Raw genomic sequence first — 18,885 nt, forward strand, 5'->3', positions numbered from 1 at the left:
GTCAAAATGTTTTGATATTGGATGTATACCACTCAAAGTACTCTCTCAATCTCCATAATTAACACAGCATTTTCAGTTTTGCTTCTACCTCGTTGAACAAAAAGATCTGTTGCATGTTTTGATCTTTTAACTGTGGCAAAAAGATAATTTTTATAATTTTTATTATGTAGATGACAAGCTATGGTTTAGAATCTTCTTCCCAACTGTAAAATGTATTTCTATCAGCTACTTTGTGCCTTCACACAAATGTCAAATGATCGTGCACTTTTTCCATATTTAAGTTAGATTTCTAAATTGCTGATACATTTTAGGTTTTATTTTTAATTCTTTTATGCAAGCAAATTAATAGAATATTTGTTTTAAGCCTTTGAAGAATCTAAAAGTGGTCACAGATAGGTGATCTTGCCAAATTACAACTTGTACCCCGGTATGATGGAGCACTGTTTAATTTCAAAGTGGGCAGCAGTGTTCTTTCACACATGAGGAAAGGTCTGTGGCTTGTCTGGGTCAAATATCTTTGACGTGAGAATTTTTTTTTATCTAGGTTTAGGGATCATGTAGCTGATGTTTGCAGGTGGCCATCTTATGTTCTATTTTAACTCTAGACATAAAGTAGGCCAAATAATAGATTGTAATGTACAAAGGCCACTATGTTATTAAGATTTGTTAACAGGACATGGGAAAGTCCATAGTAAAATGGCCACATTTGCATGTGTCTGTCCCCGGAAGGGTGGAATGTAATTTTTGTGGATGTCTGCAGCTGTTACCTTGAAGGATATAATTTCATTTTTCATCTATTCTTCCCTATCTAGACTGTATCAGGATTAACTGTAATAACAGTAAGTTGCTGTTCAAAGCTTTTTCACTCTTTCTCTCCTACTCTTAAAACAATTTGCCAAAGTAGAATTTACTCTTCACATAGACTCACAAATATATACTAAGAAATTGAGACATACTGATCTGCTCAGACTAGAAAACTTCAAGGCACTTGTGAGGGTGTTAAAAAAAGTTTTTGTTTAATGATTATTTGTTCAAAAAAGTCCCTATCAATTTTGTTTATGTAATTTAGAATATGGGCTTAGATTTGTTTAGTGATATTTGTGGGATTGATGACATTTAAGTCTGTTGTTTAAGAACAATTTATGACAAGGTAAGAAAGCATAATGGCCTAAGTATTATTTGTGAAGGATTAAGGTAATTTTACAACTTTGTCACTTGAGTGAGATTGGTCTTGCTGTGATTTGCATATATCCCAGACCACATTTGAAGAAACATTTTTTTACACCCTGCTCACTGTGCATTAATGATGGAAGGAATCACAGATACACCTAGTTGAATATGTAATCTGCATGACTTTGCTTTAAAAATGCTTAAGATAGTGCATGGAAAAGTTAAGCTCTCTGCATGTTATTTAAGGAATTTAAAAATGTCGAAAGAGAATGGATTGTGACTTTCTTCTACTAACCACACTTGTTGTTACAGACCCTACACAATAATTTTGCAGGATAAAAATAACCAATGATTTCTGGTTTTTTATCATCAAATCTCTTGGTAACATGACTAAAATAATGGCAGTTTGGCAAACGTGCTGAAATAAGTTCTGTTAGTGACCTGAAAAGGTAACATTAGTGATATATTTTATAACATAAAGTTCTACAAAGTTGATTCCACTTTTTCATCCTTTAAACAGACTAAAAGATTTATCTAACAATCCTCAAAAAAGACCGAAGATATAACAGCTCTTCATGCCCAGGCTAAACACATACTAATACTTTTATGTTGTCTTCAAGCACTTCTTTTAGAGTAGTTTCTGTGAATGGCAGCATTCACCTTATTTAGTCAAGTGCAGAAACTGAACTGAAGATAAACGTTTTTAAGACTAGCCTTCTCATTAAAAATGGTATTAAGGAAGTGTACGTGTCCCAAATGCTTTCAGTTTTTAAAAATGTCATTGGTTTTGTATAGTCTTAACTTTTCACAACTTTCATTTTAATGAAAGGTTGTTATCATCTGCTTATGGATTTGTAAATATATCTACTGTGCAGGACAGTCCGTGAATATAAACTCCGCAATTTGTTGGCTCACGTTCTTTTATTGTTATATATATTTACATAGTGCAATTGAAGTATTTTTAAATGTATTCAGATATATACTGTTAGTGTGATAATCGCATAACCTATGATGATGTCTTTTACATTTTCATTACAACCTACTGTATCTAACAAGATATGTTCCCAAGAGGACACTAATCCATTTTAATGACTAGTTCACAGGGATTCTTAACCACTTGGGAGAGGATTATCACCCAAAAGACTGAAAATGCAAACTACATCATCAAATTTGAGCAACTGATGTCACTATTTACTTTCAGTCATTCAATCTTGTGTGGTAACGTAGGAGTCTATCATAATATAGCGTGTTTTCCTACATAAACAATGACTTTTGAGAAAATGTTTTTCCTTTTTAAGTCACTCTGTAAAGTCACTTTTGCATCCCTCTCTCCAAGAGGAAGCAAGTTTTATTTTCATCTGGGTATTTTTCCTCATTCTGCCTCAGCTGTGCTTCGAGGTCACGTATATTGTTTCACCAGTAGGAGAGCATTTGACCTTTAGAGGCTGGATCTGACACAGGTGAATGCTTTCTGCACCACCCTGATCTAATTTTAAGTACGCTGACTTATGATCTTGATGCTGACAGTTCTGAAATACAGCTTACAAAGGGAAGGAAAGTCAGAAATCAGGAAGTAATTTGAAACAGATATTGACCCTTGAGCTAATCATCCACTATTGCAGCCTCAACTAAAAATATGGAAACTCACTGCAATGGTTAAAAATGCACTTTCAGAAGCACAAACCCAAACCACAAACAGCATAGGCTCAGGTAAGTGAAGTCTTCAGAATAATTTCATGTGAAATTGATGCCAGCAAGCAGATTATAATGGAGAATTGTTTCCAGTTGGTTGAAAGAAACAAAGAAAATGCCCATCTTGAACTGAAATATATATAATTTGCTTCAAAGTTGTAAATCAAAGATGTCACACTTTTAGAAAGGAGGAAATGAAAGTGGGTGAGATATGGGACTATTGGTGGGTAAAATAGTTGAAAATACTGCCATTGAGTTCTAATATAGATTATATCTAAGCAGAGATACTTGGAAAATATTGACTCAAATAATTCAAGTTTCAACACAAATGCAAATATATTATTTGTTGTCTTTGTTGTAAAATATGCTTGCCTCAACATTGTAAGCAGTCATTTTGTCATCATATTAAAGTAACTAACATGGGCTAAGAACACTTTTAAAAATACAACTGATCATACTCTAGTCTGAAAGATCGATGTTAGGATCATTTCAAACTGAGCATGGTATGAAGACACACCTTGCATCTTGAGTGGATGATGCTCTCTGACAGATTACTGCCTTTGCAGTGAAAAATAAATATTATCCGAGTACTACAATGAACAGCATGAATGTTAAAAAATTCAAAATGGGAGCGCACACAACAAATGCTCAACAAAGTGTCTGATATCAAAGTTAGTTTGAATCTTTTCTCCATGTATTTCCATTTGCCTATTAGAGTAGCAGTCTTAAAAATTATGGATAATTATTTTGAATTGTTTAAATTAAAAGGGTATGAAATTGCAACATAGAGTGAAGACAAGCTGCAGTTGCCAGCCTCTCCTTTGTGCTGTCCCCATGGAAGAATTTATCAGTGTCTGGCATATAAACTAACTTTTCCTCCAGCAATAACTGTATCCCACTTAAACCAAGTGCCACAACATGGGCAAACCCCATTTTGTATCTAGCCTCTGAAGCACTTAGAGTGCCTGTGTCTGAGCTTGTGTTTGCAGATCAGGTCAGATCAAATGTGGGAGTGTCTTCTGCAGAGTAATTCTTTCCGCCTTCCTGAGTAAGCTGTTGGGAGGCAGGCAGCAGATTTTGAGAACAGAAAGTGGGGTATGCAAAAGAGATAAAGAGATAAGGAGAAAAGTAAGGTAATCTATGGTCAAGCTGTCTGCAGGTTGCTGTTCATGCTGAATACCAGGAAAGTGGTGAGGTGCAAGTTGAAAAGATATATGTACCATCATTCTTAATGTCATCAGTGACAATGAATACCATAGTGATGGTCTCACGGTGGAAAGAACTATCTACTCTATAGGGGGCAAGGGATGCTAGCTTCCTTGTTCCCCCTTTGATTCTGCTCCATTTCTTCCTAGTTTGGGTCATGTTCCTCTTACATGAGAGGAGAAAAACTGACAGCGATTGTGCTACATCGCATTTGCATAGCGTTCAGTAGCTGAAAATATATTGAGTAGGTGGGAACTGGGTGTGTAGGTGTTATTTTGAAACGTGTCTGAGGCTAATCTGGAATATCAGTCCACATATCCTGAGTGCCAGCAAGCGCTGATGGGTGACTGGGAGTTTGTTGCATTGCACAGCAAAAATAGGTAGTGCATACACAGATTTGCGAAAAATGCTTTCAATGACTTTGATGATTTGCATGAGGTTATTAGTCTTCTTGCGGCACTGCTACTAGTTTCTAAGCACTGCAGACTGGGAATTGTCTTCTCACGGTATCTGCTTCCATTTCCTGCTGAAGGTGGCCTGTAAGAATCTTCTGAGGCGTGGATAAAATATGGTCATTTCTTGTCTATCTCCATCTTCAGCACCACATCTATGTATCTGGGAAGCTTCTCTGCACCCTAATCCTCCTTTCCCTTGTTTGGAATTATAGTAAGAGCAGAAAGCAGATGCTGCTTGGTTTTCGGAGCAGAGACCTTGAAGAGATACAACCTGACTTTCAGATGTGTAGCCTGCCTGCACCATTTCTCACTGAAATTGATTCTCACCCCACTGTTGCGAGAGCAGGCCTGCTTGAAGCAATGTTAAAATTGTTTAACTGAGAAATTTGAATATTGCCTATCACTACAGCAGGCCAGAGCCGGTTTTCGATATTTCCAAAACAGCACAGACTGATTGCTGCCCCAGTCATGTAGATTTTTATCGAGGCACCATAGTGCATGTTACGCTCATTTTCTCTACTTTCCTCACACTTCTGCTAAGTGGATTCCATTATCCAGCTGTTTCACAGATGCTAAAAACAGCTCTGGGAATTCATCATACCAAACTTAATGGTTATAGTGAGTAAGTGCTTTATTTTCTTGTGCAAACCTGTTTAGAAAGCAGTATTCTCTCACCTCGTGCTCTCTGTTCAACAGAAGTGGATATTGAGATATTTATGAATACTCTGTTGACAAGCTTTGAACAAGGTTAGAGGTTAGCAATTAAGGAAAAAAATATATATGTACCTTTATTTCAAAGCAGTGGAAATATTGAACACACAGATAAAACTTTTTTTGGCTTAAGTCAGCCGCTCAAAGGTATCAGGACATTTAAACTTCCTGTTTTTAGGCTGAATGTTTTGTAATTCCCTAATTAAAGTTTCAAACCATGCATGCTGTAAAATCAGTTTTCAGGCTGAGTGCCACTTTGTCAAGTTTCAATGAGGATTTCTCTCTGTGAGCCCTGGTCTGTTTTCTCCCATGAGAAACTTGCCTCATTAACTATGTACCATGCATCTTTGGTGCCCATCTCATCCAACATTAGCCAAATCTCCCACTGTCTGAGGCTGGAATCAATCACCACTTCTGGGATATCCCAGGATCCCTGGTACTGGTGACGTACTTAGAAAGTTGTTGGGCACCCAGTAAAGTGTTGTTTGATCTGAAGGTGCCCTGTGTGATTGGGATGTTCAGCCCAAATATAGCAGACAACAGAAATTGTTGGCTCACTTTGCAGATAGGGATTTGGAGGTCCTGTTGGGCAGTGTTGTACAGAGAAGGAACACCCTCTTCCTCCAGGACTGGCAGAGGAAGCCAAAACACCAGACTATGCCAGCCCAGTCCATGATTGCCACCTGGGTCAGTGTTGTATCTACAATATGGTAAAACACCCAGCGGGGCAAAATGAAGGTCTGTGATCTTCTCTACTCTGCCAGGGTAAATGCCACCATCATCTGTCTACTACCTCTCACTGGTCATGCTCTATCACTCAATATCTTTCCATGCTCACTATCTGTCCAGCCCATCAGCCTCCCATACCCCCATCCCCAAGACTCTTGCACAATTAACTCTGCATGTCCTAGGTGTGCAAGCATCAGCCTGCTTCCATGGACAGATTAGTGACTGCCCTAAAGAGGCAGGTGCAACAATCACAGAGTCTGCTGGACGTGTACATTGACCCACACTTCATTGCTCTAGACATTAGTTCACAAGACCAGTAGCAAGGCAACAAACAGTTAAAGGACTTGACATCCCTCCAGGTAGCCCTTCCTTGCAAGAAGAACAATTGGCACTCAGATGGATGAGTAACTCCATACAGACACCCTAGATATGTTCTGTCAGAAAACTGCAGAGGTGCAACTGCCTCTGAGCAGGATATGCTCAGTATGTTTGCATCTGTAAGCACAAACAACCCCACGGTCACCTGACCGAACCTCCAAAGCCAACAGGCTCCACCATAGAGCAGTGTCCTTCCACCCCAGCTACAAAAGCTTGTACTGTACTGATTCATGTTGAGAAGGAAGGAAAGAAGACAACTTTCTGAGGGCACATGAGGTAACAAGGGTGGCATATCAATGTAAATATGTTTTCACATTTGTAAATATATATACCCATTTTATCATCAGTTGTCTGTGCATGCCTCTGTCTGGCAACAATTACTATACTGAAGGTACAGAGTATAACCATTCTTAGGACTACAAGATGAGGTGAGCAGTTCCTGTACTGTGCAGGCAATGGGTAAGTCTCAGGAGGTCGTTTCTTTGCCTAGAGCATCTTTCCTTGTCGCAAAACATTACTATTGCATCACAGTGATTTGTTGGATTCACTTATTATCCTGCATGGCCAAGAGTGAATAGGGCAAGGATATAGGGCATGCAGTAGGTTGATGCCCAAAATTCGAAAACCTTTTGCGTTACTGGATTAAATTTCTGGAATTCCCTCGTGAACAGCATTGTGGGTCTCCCTACAGCACATGGACTGCAATAGATGAAGGAGAAAGCCCACTACCACTTTCTTATGGGATACTAGGGATGGGCGATAAATGTTTGTCCAGCCAGCGAGACCCATGGCCTATGAGTGAATGAAGAAAAATGTAAAGTTCTGTGAGCTTTTAAGATTTAGCGTGAGGCTAAAGCACAAAATTTCAAGGCAAGTCAGTGGTGCTGTAAACACTCAGGTAGGTACAAAGTGAGTGAGTGCTAAGGGGGCAAACTTGCAGCCTTGAGATGCAGCCTGGTCCAATCTGTGAACTGGGTGCATGTCCAAACAAGCAATATTTCCTGGCAGCAGCATTCCAAGGAGAAGTGCTAGTGCAGTTCGGAGTGCAGGACTGTACTGTAAGCGGATAAGAGATGTGCCATGGTTGTGTGGTGAAGTTGGCATATGTCATGTGCCAATGCCTGTGGATGTGGGGTCTCTGCCCGTAGGGTGTCCCATAAGACTTTGACGCCAAGTGCAAGGTAGAGGTCCAGAGGAGCAAGTGGTGAGCTGAAGTTGCCAGATACCTGCTCTGATGTTCATGCAAAAAATCTTTGACATCCAGGGGGTCACTGCTTTTTAATGATAAGAGATTAAGCAATAGCGAGGATGATAATGAGTGATAATCTCTATTGAAAGGGCACTCACTGGGTATTAGCAAGCATCTAGTCTTGAACCCTGGGACTCGGTTAATACTTCTGACTTTTCAGTCTTGATGTTCATGTCGTCCTCACTCCACATCTCACCTGATTTTCCTGACTTCCTCACTATGGTATACAACATTTTGGACTTGAGAAGATTCTGACCACTGTTCACTGAGTAGTGATAGTACAGGAAATTCACAATGGTGTCATATGCACCTCTGAGGGGTCTGAGAACTCTAAATTTGTACAAGACTATTTGTAGCCCACATTTAATTTGCAGGTGTTTCAACTTTCCAAAACAAATAAAATCAACACAGCTGTATGTTTTAACCAAGGTTACTGTACTACTATTACCATTAAAAATATTTGAATAGAAAGTGATGCTGTCATTAAGTAAAGTACAGACATTAAAATTTAAAGCAATGATAAAATTTACATACTAAAATGATTACTCTCTACTATGGTTGCAGACTCGGCTCATTTGGAGTTTATCTTTCTGATGTGAAGGAGTGGAAAACCTGATGTCAGAATTCACCAGCTATGGTGAGGTCTGTAACAGGATGGGTATAGTAGACTAGGTGACATTTATTCCCATAGGCACACTGAGCAGAACAGCTTCTAAGAGTGAGCGTAGGCTCTGTTTTTTATTCACTTTTACGGCACTGTAACCTGCCACTGTTGATAGACTGGTTCTGTACAGTAGTCCTGCTTATCTGCCTCGTTGAGAAGCAGTGATTGCATGATATGATTGCTCATAAGTCTTTTATCCAGATCAAAATTCAAAATGATTGCTATCCCGAAAACATGCTTGTATATTAGGAATTGGGTCAGCCAAGGTTTTGGTACAGACCCATCCATTTACTTTTATTCAGAGTGATTTAACTTTTTAAGTGTCTCAGCTATTAACTCAGATAGATCTTATTTTGTCAGGTTCGAGGTGCTTTCTAAGCCTCCAAAGAAACCATTATCAAATAGTTTTTGTTCGCCCTTCAAAATGTTCAATAAATTTAAAAAAGCGTCTCGTCATTTCTAATTGGCACAAATACAGTCTGGACCCAGTATCAGTTGAATCTGCAAAGGTCGTCAATTGGAGTCATTTTGTATCAATTACTTCATCCATTTTATAGAAATATTGGCTTTCTTTGTAAAGTACATACACGCTCATGACAATAGAATAATGATAAATGGACTCTGGATTGAATAGGCTTAATGGACAAAAAGTTTCCCTCTTGCTACTTATTAAAAAAAAATCAATTCCTGGTAGAATCTTCTAGGCAATAGCCCTGTTGATATCCAAAATCATGGTGATTTTGTGACCTGAATTTTTATTTCCAGGTCAAGAGTGCAGATGACATTTTCCAGCTCCGCAAAAAAAATCAAATAGGAAATGAAAGGAGGAAGTACCCGAGAAGATGGGATTTTCATTTTGAGGAAAGTTCTTCGGGAGTCAGGCCAGGGTGACCCGAGACCATGCACGGAGGTTGCTGAGTGTAGGGGGCGAGTTAAGTGAAGGTGTTCTTTGGTGCTCTAACACTGTACTGGAACTTAAAAAAAAACAATAAAATATAATACAGTCCTCAGCCATCTCATTTTGGCTCCCCACAAATGTTCTACTTCCACGGTCCACTCCACATCAAGCCCACCCATTCATTCCTCGTGGCCTTTATAATCCCAATGCCAACCTATTCCCTCAACCTACACTCTTTATAGCAAGTATGCCAATTATTACCAAATCATGCTCACCATCCTTTGTCCTTACCCCTTCCATGTCAATGCACCCAGTGTCTAACTTGGGCAGGCCTCAGGACCTAAGCTGAGATGAGATAAACTAAAGATTAAAGTATCAACTGCTGACGTTTTAAAAAATACATTCTTTTAAAAAAAGCTATTGACTACATTTTAATTCCTTCCTGAGTAATTCCGTCTAAGAATGAAGAATTCATTAAACTGCTTAATCCCTTACAAAAATGAAGCATTGGAATTCATAATTCCATTTCAGATCCTATCAACTCTTGAAGGTGTCAGTCAAATGGAAATGCCAGGGAGGCATTATCATTGTGATAATGGAAGGTTATGAAATCAATAATACAGCATTAATCTAATAAATATCAGAATTGAGATAATTTTTTCAAACATTGAAAGAGCTGTACAATCTCAACAGCTTGTCAGATGTTTTTGACTATTCCTTTTGACACGTTTGATGATTCCTTTTAACAGTTCCTTGTTGTATATTTGAAGGTTCCTTCGACACCTCTGCTTTCAACTCCAGTGGGCTTGACAATTCAAGGTCTTACATGGGTGTCTAATTTGTCTTACTGATCTCAAAGTGTACCTTGCCTCTTCCATATTCTTTAACATTACCTTTGAAATGAAGTCCGGCATTCCATTTACTTTCCCTATTACTATCTGAACTTAGATGCTCATGTAAGTAAATCACTGGTGTAAGTCGAATGTAATTATTTTGTTGCCCTTCACCTCTGCTGTGCCATGGAAATCTAAACTACGTGGGTTCTATCGTAGAATAGTGTCAATTGGGTTCCACTTGTTGACTGTCCATGCAATAAAATGACACCTGTGTAAGTTACATGTATCTTACTGAAACTTTCTGTAGTATTTTCTCAGTTTCTGTTATGCCCCACCATTCCCACTTCAATCTTTGTGACAGAGCAATCCTGCTCTCTGTGAACCTTTGCTAAGTACCCTACCTTCCCATCTTCACAATCCACCTAACTGATGATAACTTAGCTTACCTTCTCAGATTCCAAAAAATGTTTCAACTTATGTAAACATTTCACCACTGTTTATGTACAATTTGTTGCATTTAATTTTTTAAGCCTATGTGAATTAACAGAATATTCACTCTGGAAGAATGAAGATCATTCCCGTATATTTGCAAGAAAATCAATATTGTCCACATTTGAAAAACGCAATTTTTACTGAGTTATGATACTGTCAATACTTCAAAAAATTATGACAATTTTCAACCACTTAATGAGTATTAAAGGAAATTACTTTGAAGACAAAGTGGGGGTTGTTATTTGGAGATTGAAAATCTAGGAAGAATTTACAGCAAATCTGATGAATCCCATTTATCTTCATTTTCTGGCTGTGGACAGCTGAATTCAGAAGCCAAAATTGTGATCAGAGATAATGGGAACTACAGATGCTGGAGAATCCAAGATTACAAAGTGTGAAACTGGATGAACACAACAGGCCAGAAGGGTCTAGGCCTGAACCATCAGCTTTTGTGCTCCTGAGATGCTGCTTGGCCTGCGGTGTCCATCCAGCTCCACACTTTGTTATCTTGAATTCAAAGAGCACTTGGCTGTGAGGAAGATAGGCCTTTGGTATTGTAAAGCATTTGACGAATGGAGAGATGGGCTGAAGGCCTTGGAATTCGATAAACGGTAGGGTAGTGTGCTTCTTGAGGTGCTTGGAAAGGTTTCTGGTAGAGGTGACAATAGCCCTTAAAGTGGAGATCACAGGCATTTTGATACCGCAGGTAAACTGTATTTTAGCAAGTAAATTGAAAAGCAGATATTGAAAAGCAGATTATTTATTGAATCCAATAGTCCTTACCTCCTTCTCACAAGGGGATTTCCCAGGGCTTAGGAAACTCAGCTGCCCCAAGGTTCAATTTAAAATTACATCAATTGTGAAACTACTCTTTATACTTAAGTGACCAGTCTATTTCTGATGCATGCCCTGGCCCTTATTGTCCTATCCCCTGGCCCCTCCACCTTGACCTGCCCATTCTGGTTCAGATGGATGTGGGAACATGTCATTGTGAGCTCCTGCCCATTAAAACCATTGCCTTGGGAAGTGACATCAGTTCTATGCTGCTGCCCTCTCCCAGTGCTACAAGGTGAGGGTCTGAGCAGTGTTGGGTCAATCGCAGGTAGCTCTGGCAGGACTATTTAAATATCCACACTCTATAAAAGGAAAACTGGACAAAGAAACTGAAGGCTACTCGTAGATGGTTCTGGAACATACAAACTGAAAGACAATGGTGCAGCCGACAAGAAGAGGGTTCCCAGATTCAAAAACATGAGACTGCTGTCCGCAGGTACGACAGCAGCATTTACATGGGAACACCTACATGCTCCCCTCCAACCCATTCATCATCCTGTCTTGGAAATATATTGGGTATTTTGGGCCAAATTCCTGGAAATCCCTCCCTACCAGCGTAGTGGCTGTGCCCTCAGCACTGGTCTGCAGTGGTTTAAGAATGGACCTCACAGTCTCCTTCTTGAGGGCAAATTGGGATGGGTGCATCGCATTGGCAAACAAAAAAAATCACTGCCCTGGGGGTACTTTCACCTGGTTGAAGCCGAAGAAAGAGATGGGGTGGGTTGATGCAAACTCCTCACCCGAGCCCCGATAGTAATGACAGCTGACAGCTGGTGTTACCTTCAATGTATCCAGGGAAAACCTCCTTCCTTCCTGACTTTGATCGTGTCAACCTTTAAAAATAGTCTACCCCCCTCCTGTCCAACTGTCCATGCCAGCCATGCCATGGCATAGGTCATGTATTATACAGGTCAGTCAGCTTGTTTACAAGGCCAATTGACTTTCAATTATCAATTTAAATATGGTAAACTGGTAGCTAATTCCTGCATTTGCCTATTCCAGAGCCCAGGATTGGATGGGAAGGTGGTAGGTTAGCCATGTGATATATTTTATACACACCCCTATGTTGGAGGTGGAGGGAGGAGTAGGCACTCAAGGACAGACACTGGATGTATGTAGCCATGCACACATGGAATCAAATGCACCGAAGTTTGTCCCAAGAACATGGCAGCACTGGTTAGAAAATTTAATAACCATATGCCCATTGTCAAGGTGAGTGAGTGTGTTTTCACATCATGTTTCATAATCACCGTACCATGAATTTTTAAAGCGGCTCAATGCATTACACTACTATCACCTTTTTCCATTGTACTCACTGGTGCTGAGGACTCTTCCTGAATATTCACATCGTCAATCTGACCTGTACATTCATTCTCATGATGCTAGTTTCATCCTGGGATGAGGTGCCCGAACACCATTTCCTTCACAAATTTCAATAAACTCAAGCATTGCTTATTGCTCGTTCTAATGCATGGGAACTGTTCCCAAAAAAACTGTAAAGAGAAGGTTCTTGAATGGAGAGCTGTCTTTCTCCACACATTGCATAGCTTCACTTCTCCGTCTCCTCCATTTCAATTCTCATGCTTCTCCTGAATAAGAGGCACGGCAATAACCTTATCTCCGTCAAATGCTTCTTTCCCTTTCTTGCATGTTTCCAACAAATGCCAAAAAGAAGTCTCTAATTATTCACGAATGCCAAAACTTTATGCAGAGCTACGTCAAAAGCATCTGGCATGTGACTGTTTGAGTGATGTGCACATTTATTTCCTAGATTATTTTAAGGACACTGTTGTCACTCCAGATTTGTCTGTGAGATGTTAAGCTAGCTTCAAATGCTCCCAGTTCACAAGTAATGACTATGTGGATGCAGTTCCTGGCAGGCCCTGCAATGCAGATAATGCTGGAAGCAAGAGATAACAAGGTGTAGAGCTGGATAAACACAGCAACCTTTGGGTGACAACGGTGTGGCACTGCAGGAGGCCCAGGATGGACATGTTGCCCAAGGAGGGGGAGGGGAAGTTGAAGTGGTGTTAGAGATGAAGAGGTCGAGCGAGGGTAGGAGGCCTTGGGGAGGTGTCTAGGAGGATGGGGTGTGTTGCAGGCAGGAGGAGGGGTCAGTATAGGGAGGGCTAGGCTTTACGATTAAAGAAGTAAGCATGGACGCGGCAGAAAAAGTGTTACTATCCAGGCGTGAGCGGTACTGCCGGAAGCAGCAGTTGACTAAACTGGTGTGTGAAAGGTAATACAATGCCTTTGAAATACCAAGTCCAGTGGTGCTGGACAGGGAAATTCAGCATTTTAAATATTCAATGTGTACTAGTTAATAATATAAAATAATAATTTTGCCCTGAAATGTTCACCTAAAGATATACTTTTCTGGAAACAAGAGGGGTGTTAAGGGAATTGAACTGATCTCAGATTGGAATGTAATGTGCAGTCAATGGAAAGCAATGTGGTCAGAATGTGAAGACAGTTGTCGGTTAGTTATGTACAATTTTGTGCTGTTGCGCTCGAAATATTTCAGTCCTTAAAAGTCTTGAACATATCACGCTTGTACTAAGTTTTAGAAGGTAACAAGTGGCTAACCAGGTTAACACCAGTCTCCCCAGCTGTTCACTGTCTCCAATAGTCTCCACTTTCCTTGATAGGTGTACCGCCAACAATATCAAGCATTTCAAAACCATCCAGGAAAAGCAGCCTGCTTAATTGACACCCTTCATCAGTCTTCAACGTTTGCTATCTCCACCATGTAGTGCCAGCAGTGTGCATGACCCACAAGATGCTCTTTAACAAATTATCAAAGGCTTCTTTGACAGCATCTTCCAACCTTGCCATCTTTACTAGACAGACAAGGACAACAGACATGAGGGAGCACTGCCACCTGCAAGTTCCCCACCATGCCATACACTATCCTGACTTGGAGTTCTAACCCCATTCCTTCCTGGTTGCTGAGCCAAAATCCTGGATCTGCATTCCTAACGGGACTCCCTGTGTCTGTACACTCAAAGGACTGTAGCAGTTCGAGAAGGTAGCTCACCACCAGCTTCTCAAGGGTAATTAACAATGGAAAATAAATGCTCACCTAGCCAGTGATACCTACGTTCCATGAGCAAAATTTAAAAAGCAGAAAAATAAAACTAGAAACCATCAGAAAGAATAGAGAACAGAAGCTAAAGGATTATGTTTATCTTGAAATCTCCCTTCAGTAGATCTCAGTTGATGATTGCATCATATTTACTTGGATGAACAAGGCATAAGAAAGCATTCATTCACAAGCACAGATAACATCAAAAGCTGACAAAATGATAGAATTTAAAGTTTTGTAAAACAGCTGTGATGTGAATAGAAAGTAAAGGTTGACATTAAATGGGAATTTCTAATGAATAGGAGAGATTTTGGTGAAGTCTTGAGGGGGATAAGGACAGTGGTGTTCAATTATGGAAGAGCTTTAACATAATGAATTGACAGGCCTCGGTGACGTCAGGAAGAACTGCTTTTCCCAGATATTTTTTGATCAAGGTTTTAAAGGCTTTGATCTGTCAGAGGAGCTCCCAAGAGTCAAAGAACATTGTGTTGATCTTGCAAAGCAAGTTGGATTTGAAGAAGTAGGAAGTGCGGATGTTGAAGAACTGCTTGAGTCCCGCTGTGCAGACCTCTCTACAGCTGATCTGAACAACTTGTCGCTGAAGGGGAAGTGGAAGCTGGAGATGAAGAAGATGATGTTCAGGATGTAGCACCAAGAGAGCTTTCGACTTGTGTTTTGTCTTCTATCCTGAGGGAAATTGAGAAGCAGTTGCAGCTCTTAGAGGACAATGATTAGAATGCAGAACGCAACAGGGTAGCAATTCATGGAATAAGATCATATTTGGCACTCTATGAACAGCTTCTTCTTGAAACTAGAAAAAGGGCAAGGCAGCAAAAACTGGATTTTTTTGAGCCAACCCCCAAGAAACAGTCAGAAGACAATAAACCATAGTCATTCACTTCTGGATTAACTATTTTTCGCCCTAAACCTGCAACCACAACTGCACCTGATGATGATGATGATGACCCTCAGCCCTTGCATTAACAACAGAGCAACCTGAACACCTCCTCCTGCACCAAGTCATCTTCACATTTCTTCCAAGCTAAGGCGTTAAATTTACTTTTATTTCATTATTCGGTATAAACTAAATATTTATTCAAACTGTGTTACCCTTTGTGTTCGGCTTTTGAGCAATTTTTGAGAAATTTTGATTATTGTTTTTTTTTGTTTGGCGTATCCCGGACCCTGCTTTTCCCACCGACCCTGATATTTCTCTTGCATGATTTCCTATAACACGATGCTACTCAGGAGCGCAACTATTCTGTTATCACAGAACCCCCATGTATGAAATGAAAATAAACTAATTGGAGACATTAAAAAAATTAGAACAGCATCTCTAAATTTGCAAAAAAAAGGAATTACCATGAGTAAACGTGAATCTGTCAACTGTAGAATAAGAGAAATTATCATGTGAAATATAGAAATTGTAGAGTCATGCAACAAATTACCTATATCTGTTGCCTTGGTAGAAAGCACAAAATCATCTTAGAAGTCATGCATGACAAATAAAAATTAGAATTTGGAGATAGTGTTCATAAAAGAAAAGGACTGGAAGAACTAATGAGACCAAATACCAATAAGTCACAGATAACAACGTGTGGGGCTGGATGAACACAGCAGGCCAAGCATCTTAGGAGCACAAAAGCTGCTTTTCGGGCCTAGACCCTTCATCAGAAAAGGGGGATGGGGAGAGGATTCTGAAATAAATAGGGAGAGAGGGGGAGGTGGACTGAAGATAGATAGAGGAGAAGATAGGTGCAGAGGAGAGTATGGGTGGGGAGATAGGGAGGGGATATGTCAGTCTGGGGAGGGCAACAGGTCAAGGGGGCGGGATGAGTTTGGTAGTAGGAAATAGAGGTGAGGCTTGAGGTGGGAGGAGGGGATAGGTGAGAGGAAGAACAGGTTAGGCAGGCAGGGATGAGCCAGGCTGGTTTTGGGATGCAGTTGGGGGGAGGGGAAATTTTGAAGCTGGTGAAATCCACATTGATACCATTGGGCTGCAGGGTTCCCAAGCGGAATATGAGTTGCTGTTCCTGCAACCTTCAGGTCGCATCATTATGGCACTGCAGGAGGCCCAGGATGGACACGTTGTCTAAGGAATGGGAGGAGGAGTTGAAATGGTTCGCGACTGGGAGGTGCAGTTGTTTGCTGCAAACTGAGCGTAGGTGTTTTACAAAGCGGCCCCAAGCCTCTGCTTGGTTTCTCTAATGTAGAGGAAGCCATATTGGCAGATGTGCAGGTGAACATCTGGTTGATGTGGAAAGTCATCTTGGGGCCTGGGATAGGGGTGACGGAGGAGGTGTGGAGGCAGGTGTAGCACTTCCTGCGGTTTCAGGGGAAAGTGCCAGGTGTGGTGGGGTTGGAGGGGAGTGTGGAGAGGACTAGGGAGTTGTGGAGACAGTGGTCTCTCCAGAAGTCAGACAAGGGTGGGGTGGGAAAAATGTCTTTGGTGGTGGGGTCGGTTTGTAGATGGCGGAAGTGTCGGAGGATGATGCGTTGTATCCGGAGGTTGGTGGAGTAGTATGTGAGGACTAGGGGAATTCTCTTTGGGCGGCTATTGTGAGGGTGGGGTGTGAGCGATGAGATGTGGGGATGTGGGAGACATGGTTGAGGGCGTTTTCAACCACTGTTGGGGGGAGGTTGCGGCCCTTGAAGAACGAGGACATCTGGGATGAGCGGGAGTAAAATGCCTCATCCTGGGAGCAGAAGCAGCGGAGGCGAAGGAATTGGGAATAGTGGATGGAGGTTTTGCAGGAAGGTGAGTGGGAGGAGGTGTATTCCAGATAGTTTTGGGAGTCGGTGGGCCTGAAATGGACATCGATTTGTAGGTGGTTCCCTGAGATGGAGTCAGGAAGGTCCAGGAAGGTAAATCCAATAAATTACTCTGACCTGTTGCTGTCATCCTAACATTTCAAAAAAAAAGTAGTGATAGACATAGAAGATATGCTGTTTTATCTTCCAACGTTCCCTAAATTCCATGTTTTTTTTTCCTAATTTCTTTTTACAGTTAACAAATATAATTCCATCATTCACGGTGGAAAAAGAAAATAAGGAACTGCAAACCAGTCTGCCTGACACCCCAGCATGAGCTGTATCAAAATTCTAGAACAGCGATAACAAGGTAGATGGATATAATTCCTCCCCCACTCTCAGCTATTTAAAGATTAAAATGGAAAAGAACAAATGGAGAACTATAGGCCAGTTTACAGCAGTAGCAGGCAAATGCAAGAAATTACTAGGAATGTGTAAACAGTGCAGTTAAAATTAAAATATAAAGAAAAAACTGTGTGGTTATAGTTTTGTGAAAGAGAAATCTAGTCTGACTTTTTTTTTCAGATTTTCTTGAGTTTTTAACCAATATGGTGAATCAGGGATACTGGTGAATTTTCTAAAAGATTTCAGTAAGGAATATTACGGGGGCTGTTGTGCAAAATTAGGCTTTATGGGATTGGGGGTAATATATTATCATGTATTGGGGACTGGAAAACAGATTGTTGGAAAAAAAATTTGCTATTCATCTACTATGACTCGTGTCATTTTTTTTTTACTCAGTAAATCACTGAAGATTTTTTGAAACCTTGAAGTATATATGTCGCGGGGCCTATGGGAAAAGCAGGCTTAGGGACAGACCACCAAAAAAAATTAAACAAAATCGCTCAAAAATCACTTGAAACACCTAACACAAAGGATAACACAGTTTGAATAAATGGTTAATTCACATCCAACAATGAAATAAAGTTACTTGACTTGAAATGTTAATTCTGCTTCCTCTCCACAGATGCTGCCAGACCTGCTGAGTTTCTCCAGCAACTTCTGTTTCTCTTTGTTCTTAATGCAAGGTTCTGTTTTGGGACTGGTAACAATAAGACTATTGATATGACTATTTCTATTTTCTGACCTCAGCTTTAGCCATCACTGTCTTCCGACTTCAGATCTGCTTCTAACTCTCTAAATCCCTTGCACTGGAATCTCATTTTATCCTTTTATCAGGCTCCATCTTGCTGACTACCTAGAACCTGATGCTGAGTGGTAGGTTTTAGCCACCCACTGTTCTGTCACTCATGTATACTTTGACTCACCCTGGCAAATCTTCAAGTTCTCTGAAGTCTATGACCTCCCAGTCTTTGCACCCTCAACCAAGTAATTTAATGTGTACTAACTTTGTTCCTCTACAGCCTTTGTCTCTCAAAATAAAGAGCAGCATCAAACCCATAATCGCTTGACATGTAATAACTATGATATATGGGTCTGGAAAGGCCAACATCTGAGTAACTGCAATAAGAATCACCTGCTGTGATGATGTTTTGAGGATTACGGAAAAAAGCAAAATAGGATTTTGTGAAAGACGAATGCCCGGCCCTCAAACAGTCTTTGTAGTTGTGCAGGAGCATCTCTTATAATCTGTAAATAGTTGCAGAGATGGATTAAACTACATCTTGTTTAATTTAAAAGGGTTGTTCTCATTGGACGAGAAGCTGACTAACCT

At 40.5% G+C, this 18,885-nt stretch overlaps 1 protein-coding gene across 45 annotated transcripts in view; it reads left to right on the top strand.

Moving 5' to 3' along the window:
* nrxn1a (neurexin 1a) overlaps window positions 1-18,885 on the top strand; it is a 1,700,803-nt gene that overhangs the window by 865,994 nt on the left and 815,924 nt on the right. For 36 of the 45 annotated variants that reach the window (XM_059648525.1, XM_059648528.1, XM_059648548.1 and 33 more), the window contains one exon: window positions 813-839. The exons of the other annotated variants lie outside the window; for them this stretch is intronic. In XM_059648525.1, coding sequence (XP_059504508.1) covers window positions 813-839 — 27 coding nt within the window. The remainder of the gene's footprint in view (window positions 1-812; window positions 840-18,885) is intronic. 45 annotated transcript variants of the gene reach the window in all.

Source organism: Stegostoma tigrinum, chromosome 9, assembly GCF_030684315.1.
Source record: "Stegostoma tigrinum isolate sSteTig4 chromosome 9, sSteTig4.hap1, whole genome shotgun sequence".
In the NCBI taxonomy this organism is placed as follows: domain Eukaryota; kingdom Metazoa; phylum Chordata; class Chondrichthyes; order Orectolobiformes; family Stegostomatidae; genus Stegostoma; species Stegostoma tigrinum.